Below are 7,390 nucleotides of genomic sequence, written 5' to 3' on the forward strand. Positions count from 1 at the left end.
TATATATATATAGTTCATATCTTTCAAATTGTAGTAAACTACCTGTTTAAATATATGATACTCCAACGATGAAACTAAGGATTCTGCAAGCCATCCAAATCCATTCGATTCAAACAAGTTTAATACGTACGATGTTGACTACCCCTACAGACTGCTATGATTTGACCATAGGTTGCCTCGATCGTTTTTCTCCACCAGATAATACATATAAACCTCTCTCGTCCAAATGTTCATCAGAGGTATAAATATTGAGATAAGGAAAGTTAGCTTGTAAATTTCTCAATATTCTTACAAATTTGCCACCTTGAAGGCTTTTAACTTCATCCGTTAAAGATAGTTGGGAATCGAAAGCAATAGCCTTAATACATTATCTGACAGGAAACAAATGCCTTGCTTGTTTCTGAGGAATTGCCCCGGATCTTTAAAATTCGATGCCAGCAGCGGCGGCTTCTATAAGGCTAGGCCTTATAAAGGCTATTGCTAATAACGGTGAGGTCAGACGCCTGCTGAAGTCTCTGTGAGCACAATACTATCGAAACAGCTTTTTCATCTATAAGACAAACCACATATAAAAGCAACCGTCTCCTAGCCAAAATTAAATGAAAAAGTTGCCGCATACTCGACAGCTTGGTGAACCAGCTATGTTCTAAGGCCTTGTGTCAGTGACAAGTACCTGCTAATAGCGGCGGAAAGCCAGATTCCAGTGTCAATGTGGCCAGTGCATTACACCGGATTCCGCGAGGCGTAAGCCGGTACTTGTATATACACTTGGTGACTGGAGGACACTGACTGGCAATAGTGACAAGATTTTCCATGATACTGACTGAGGACTGATCAAAAAGACTACCGCAAAACTTCTGAAAATCTAGAGTTCTGCTTGTAACAGCAACACTGTAGTGTAAAATATTCAACCAGTTTCGCTAGACTCTTTTTAACTGTGTTTTTATTAGAGGAAACGACAGAAAAAATCATTTAATATTTTGAGTATACCAGAGCGCTTACGTCGAAGTGTACATCATTAAAATACGGATCATATGTTTCAAATTAAACTTTGTGCTCCTTAGAATTTTTCACTAATTTTATTTGCTGTACCAACGTAGTAACAACGATTTCAAGATGGAATTGATTTCCCTGCTAATCCGCTGATATCTATATTAAATGATAGGAACTTCTTACTCACGGAGCGGTTTTGCTTTTCCTGTAATTCTTTTGTTGCTTTTTCTGTAGGCTGTTTCAACTAGCCAACAGAAGTTTTTCGGCTTCGCTTGGTATCGCCGCAGATTTGCTTGAATCGAACGTCACAGAACACCACGAAATCATTGCTATTATTATTACTATAGTAGTTGGCTATCGCCATTGACGCCACACAATGTAATCAACTGGTTTGGCCGGATTCGACCCTTGATATTTGCAACTTATTCGATACATTTGTGTGTCTTATTGGAATTTCAACAAGATAAAAATTGAATATTTAGGTTTATCAATCGACCTAACCCACTGCTAATTTTCCTTTATTAAAAACAATGAGTTGTTTTTATCTTGCTGAACAAAGACGAACACTTCGCGCTCAAATGAAAAGACGAAACAATAAAGAAGACGAATGGAACGTTATATATATATATATATATATATATATATATATAGCCAAGGACAATTCTTCTGTTCGTGTCTTTTATTTTCTTCTTGTTCTGAGTAGCTGTAGCACCGCCACTGAATGAATAATTAATACAAATTTTTATACAAATTCATACAAGCGGCGAATATGATTGTTAAGGATATTTCAGATCTCCCTCTCTGACTCGCCACTGCTCCTGACTTCGCTCGTCGAAATTAGCAGGGGTCGGCAGGTAAAATTGCTGCATACACACTGAGAAACTTAAGGCGTTATTTTATAGCCCAGAAATAAATAGCTTCGAAAATTAAGCACTGGTGTATGATCACACGGCAAGCCAGGGTCATAATTGTGTGCTTTTGAAACAAAAAAATGTTTGAAGTAGGATCAGATGTTCTTAAACTATTTCCAAATACGTAGTCAAAACTACGCTTTAACACGTTAGTTCTGGAATCACCTATAGTATTGTCAGCACTTTATAAACGCCTTTACGAAATAAGTTTTCTTCCTGTAATCTTGTTGAAAAAGCAGTAAAAATAACGACTATTCAAAGTCTAATTTTCTTTAGCACGAAACCTATGCTGTACTTAGAGGCCAGACTTGGTATCAGAAATAGGATCTATGTTTTGACAAACCTTTTGTTTATTAATTATCTTTTTTTTAATTATTTAAAATTAATCATATTTTTAGGTTCTATCTCGAAACAAGAAGCCAAAAGTTATTCTAAAACAGGGGTGATATATTATCTAAATTACCTGCAACAATATCTCCTCATATATAATTTGGCTCACGTAATAGTGCAGTGGTAATGTGATCGCCTACTTAACCTAATCCAGGCATGGACACACTTTGTTTTGTGTTGAGAGCCAACCGTCTGGGCTCAAATACCAGCCATAAAACTCAAAACATTTACATATTATCTTCATCGTAACTGTTCAGGTGACGTGCTGTGATATCACCTCAGTTTATCTTCGCCATAGATTTTCTAGCTATGTATGAATTCGAGTTCGATCAGCAAAACTTAGATGCTACCGCCACGCCATTTCCAAGGGCACTGTAGCAATTACGTACAACAGAAACGCGCACCTTTTATATACTATCAAGTCATTTGTCCAGCATGATACTATTTTGCTCCAATTTTTACGTTACAGACAAGTTGCCTTGAGACGAGACGCTGTTCACAAGTACGGAAAATAGTATTTCTTTCATAATAGACGTACATTAGAAAGTTTGGTTAATCTAGCATTTATAAGCAGACCGTTCTTAAACCGTGTAGCTTCTGGCGACCTACCCGCTGTCATGCGCCGAGAATGGACGCCATATAGGTGTTCTCTTTGTATTCACATTCACATAGTATATACCAAACTAACACGTTTCTAAGGTATCAAACAATCATAAGTAGTTTTGACTTTAATGCTTTTATATAACTTTTATATAAAACTTTTACTAAATTGCAGGAGCGAACTGTATCTTCTTCTAAACGTTTATGTGAAGCTCTATTGCTAACTATAACGTATTTTGACACCTCAGAGGACTCGTTTTAGATATATCTTAAAACAGAGAAGCAATTCGTTATAGTGAGTATCTTCATTCCCGTATCCGGATTCTATAATTTACTATACTCAAGCCTTGAAACAGTCGAAAATCAATCAACGACTAAGATAAGTGCACACACCTTTAAGATCGATAACGTCGCTGAAGAAGCTGGCGTACACAGAACCAGCCACCAGTGGCAAGATGACCACTGACAGGACAGAACTTGGTGACCTCATTTTGCTAACGACCTTTCCTTGATGGTATACTTGCCTCCTATATAAGATTCTTCCGCTTCTCTTTCCGGGAGAGGTGCTATGATCGGCGTTACAGTGTTGTTTACTTTAAATTTATTCAGAACAATTTGTTAAATTAAAGCATACTCGATCTATTGCGGCACGAACATGTATTCCCAAAGCGGTTCCAGTGGTGTTTTTTAGTGTCGGTTCTCCAGTACAGCTCTTGTAGTTGGGGCAAAAAGGATAAACTCTTTGATAGGTCCTTCTAATCCATTAGACATGCTTGCGCTCCTTTAAACAATGCTTATTTTACGAACGACCTTAAACACTCCGTCAAGTTGCTTCACTTTGATTCACTTGATTTAGCAAACTAGCACTTTGAGTTACCTAATCCCATGGACTGCGAAAGTAGAGAAATGCAATGCTAAGTGTCCATTCTGCACTTACATCTACTGCACTCCTCCGTCAATAGTTTACGAATCACAACCTAAAGCACATCGAGATAGATTTAAACATTTTCACCAAAGCGTTCTCTCGTGGTGATAATTTTTTAAGCTATTCCTTAGAACGTTGTTACACGAGAACACAATATTTCACAAAATACTCACATATTTATGTACTGTATCATAACGCAGACACGATCTTCTTCTGATTATCACCATCTTCATGATTATTACAATTTTATAGTTTTGCCGACTAGCTTACAGACCGTTACGTCAGTAAGCAAACAAATTTTCTATTACCGAAGAAACGTGCGAGTTACCTCAGAAATGTCCAAAGGCAAAGTTATGTTTGTGTGACAAATTATGCAGTAGACGAAGAACTGTTTTAGCCATCAGCGGCACAGGGTAAAGTGTGGGAGATGAATTGCATTAATGAAATTGGCGGATCGTCGAAGTGATACAATTCCTGATTTTCTAACTACCGTGGCCTCTTTCAGAAATAGACAGAGATGTCGTAACTCTCACTCAGGCGTGACGTATCCGGGTATAAATATTAATAACCATGGTTTGTACTAGCGCAACTGTAATGGATACATTGTGATGGTACTTTCAAACGCACGTTCTTCGGTAGTGCATCTGTGGCCTGCTGTGCAACTTCCCAGTTACGCATTGCGGGGCATGATGACAAGAAGAGAAGCGCTCGGAAAACGCGCTAGCGACCCGCACGGAACCAAACGCTATAACTTCAGTCACCGTTGCCTTTAACGAGGGGCTTTCAGTTTCAATTTCGGTTAGTTGCTAAAACCTCCCATCCAATTAGACGCCCTCATCGGTCCGACGTTAGTCTTGGCCTAAAAATAGTTACGCGGCAAAATAACGACCTCCTTTTCTTAAATGATCCTTAATGCATTCTCTGAGAGAAGCATAAAAACACAGCCACAGTCATACGCTTCGGGGCCGCTATTCGGAAGGCTCGAGCTGCAGGATCATTCGGCTTGTTTTGAATTGCTGGTATACCTGATCGGACTTCAATGTATGGCCACTCCACGAACGTTGTGCATTCAAAATAGTTACTCTATAACGATGCGTAGCTAATGAAATTTCTTTTGCGGACTTTCGTAGTTGATATGGCTTCCACTATTGTTTTCGTTCGCGGAGAATGTCCGATTGGGGTCTAGTAGGGCCAGAAGCCAACTCACTCATCATTTCCTCGCGAAGGAAGAAATACTCAGCAACGCTTTGTCGCCAAGACCAGCACCGCCATAATGCTAATACGTTTACGACGCATGCTCACACAGTGATAACACTGTCAACTCATATTTTTTGATAACTTCCCGATACTGAATGCGCTTCCTTACACTGTTCCGTCATTGCATCTATGACACCACTAATTGCTAATTCCGATCTTTTCCTCCTCTTCGGCAGTAACATGAACTGCGTCGTTCACTGTTCAGTGCCTCTTAGCAGGCTACCTGTGTGCAGTGAGGACGGCAAACACGGCATAACGCTGCTTAAAGCCAACTGAGTTGCATCTCTTCGTTACTGACTGGAGTGCTTGTTTCTTCTGTGTACTCTCGTGGAAGAAGAGAGCAGCAACCGGAAAACCGTTGTACGAGCCCCCCTGTGCTGCACTCGGTTTCTTAGTTCCCTTTTGCTCGCTGTCGTTTTCTCGTCCGAGCGTTCTCAGTTGACTTCTATCCTCTTCATTCACACACATACACACGCTTTCTTACTGTGCTGTCTTAATGCCGCGTCGATGTTGGGTCACCGTCACTCGCCCCACCAACATAACCGAGTGAAATGTGAGGTGCTATATGCTGCCTCTTATTTGTCTACACACGTTCAGTTGGCCACAAGACCTCTTCTACGACGAAGACGGCTTCTACTGTCCGCGCGCGCTATTATTGTGGGTCCTGCTGCTCCTGCTGCTGAGGCACCGACCGACCGACCGACCGACCGACCGACCGACCGACCGACCGAGCGAGCAAGCGAATGAGCAAGCGAGCAACCGACCGGCTCGTCGGGGGTGAGGGGCGGGAAAGGGCAGTCGCCTCCCTACACCGCAACCACGACAACGACGGCGGAGACGACCACGGCGGCGGCGGCGGCGGCGGCGGCGGCGGCTGCTGCTGCTGCTGATGCAGCCGCTGTTACTTTTGCGTGATGTAGAGGAGGGTCGGGTGAGGGAAACACTACTGCGAATGCTTCGACTGCTGCCGGAGGCCACGAACTGGATCCTACTGTAACTACTGCTGCATCAGCAACAGCTGCAACAGCAGCAGCAGCGGGACAGGGCAGGGAGCCAGCAGTGTAGAATGTAAAAAACAGTAGATATGTGGTGTTGAACGGCTGCGAACGGGCGACACAAAATAGAGAGATAGAAGGCTATACAAACATGGACTAAGCGAGTGATGAATAGCGCCTCGATTAAGCGGACGGACAAACGGCATGGTGCAAATGTAAAGCGCGTGGGTGATGTACTGTACAATCGGGTCTGTGTGATCGCCATTACTAAAGCCGCCATTGTGACTATGGGTAACTGAAATTACTGTTACTGCCACCGCCAGCTTTTTGTGCGGCATCCTCTCCAGATAACCGTATTGTTACTCGACATAGAGACGATTTGCAATAATACAGGGCAGAAGAAAAATATTCGATAGCATAATCAGAAAGTTTACGTTGATTAATTCATTAATGATTGACAACGTTTCAACATTTTGGTTAATTAAGTCAAGTAGATCCATCATCTGTCACCACCAGTACTTTATGATCAAGAAACTCCTAACCTTACTACTATCGACATTTTATCGTTCAGCCGATAATAAAAAATATCCCACTTTTAGGCTGGGATGTAATACGTCAGGCTTGTTGTAGGTCTTACAACGAATTTGTGGTGTTTGGTGAGAATTTTTGATTTTGTGCAGTTACCAATTCCGTCTAGGTAATCAAAGGTCGATTACTAACTATACTGACTTGTTAGTTGCTAAATAATTACACATATGGTCAAGTACCGCATTAATTAATATAATGATATCACTGTCGGGTAGTTCACTCAATATGCAGCACTTACCCTATCCGAAATAATATAGCTGTGAAGAAAAAACCCATTTTCTGATATTTACTCTACAGTGGGACATTAGTAGATTGTTCAGATTTCACAGACGAGTCGTGCCAGATGTCTCATTTGTTACTGTATTCTACATAAAATGTAGCGTGAAAAAATACTTTGTTGGAGACCGTTACTCAAGTACGGATTTTTGAGGCGGGAAAATTAGAATTTTTAGAGTTTCCTACCGTTTCAGATATTGGGGAAGAAGTTTTAGAAGTTACTAAGCCACGAGGTGGTTCAGTTAAAAACAGACGAAGTCTGGCGTGAATTCCGCTGTAAGCGCACGATACAGAATATTAATTTGAGTCGGCAATGCTACAACAAGCATTCAGAAGAAGAAGAAGAAATTGTTTATAGGCTTTATGCCGCCAAATCAAATCAGCCTGCACAAAAGGAATTATGTTTATAAGTAAAGGAATATGTACAGTGTGAATAATCACAATAACTTTGTGTA

The 7,390-nt window shown here is 41.0% G+C and overlaps 1 protein-coding gene across 3 annotated transcripts in view; it reads right to left on the reverse strand.

Annotated features, from left to right (window-relative positions):
* The window catches only part of LOC111253836 (BMP-binding endothelial regulator protein-like), a 118,248-nt gene extending 112,435 nt beyond the window's left edge, over positions 1-5,813 (reverse strand). For 2 of the 3 annotated variants that reach the window (XM_022813924.2, XM_022813923.2), the window contains exon 1: positions 3,288-5,813. In XM_022813924.2, the coding sequence (XP_022669659.1) occupies positions 3,288-3,384 (97 nt within the window). In that variant the 5' untranslated portion in view covers positions 3,385-5,813. The remainder of the gene's footprint in view (positions 1-3,287) is intronic. The other variant, XM_086974156.1, reaches the window with a different exon arrangement.
* Between the last annotated feature and the right edge of the window lie 1,577 nt (positions 5,814-7,390).

This window comes from Varroa destructor, unplaced genomic scaffold, assembly GCF_002443255.2.
Source record: "Varroa destructor unplaced genomic scaffold, Vdes_3.0 BEIS01000007.1, whole genome shotgun sequence".
In the NCBI taxonomy this organism is placed as follows: Eukaryota; Metazoa; Arthropoda; class Arachnida; order Mesostigmata; family Varroidae; genus Varroa; species Varroa destructor.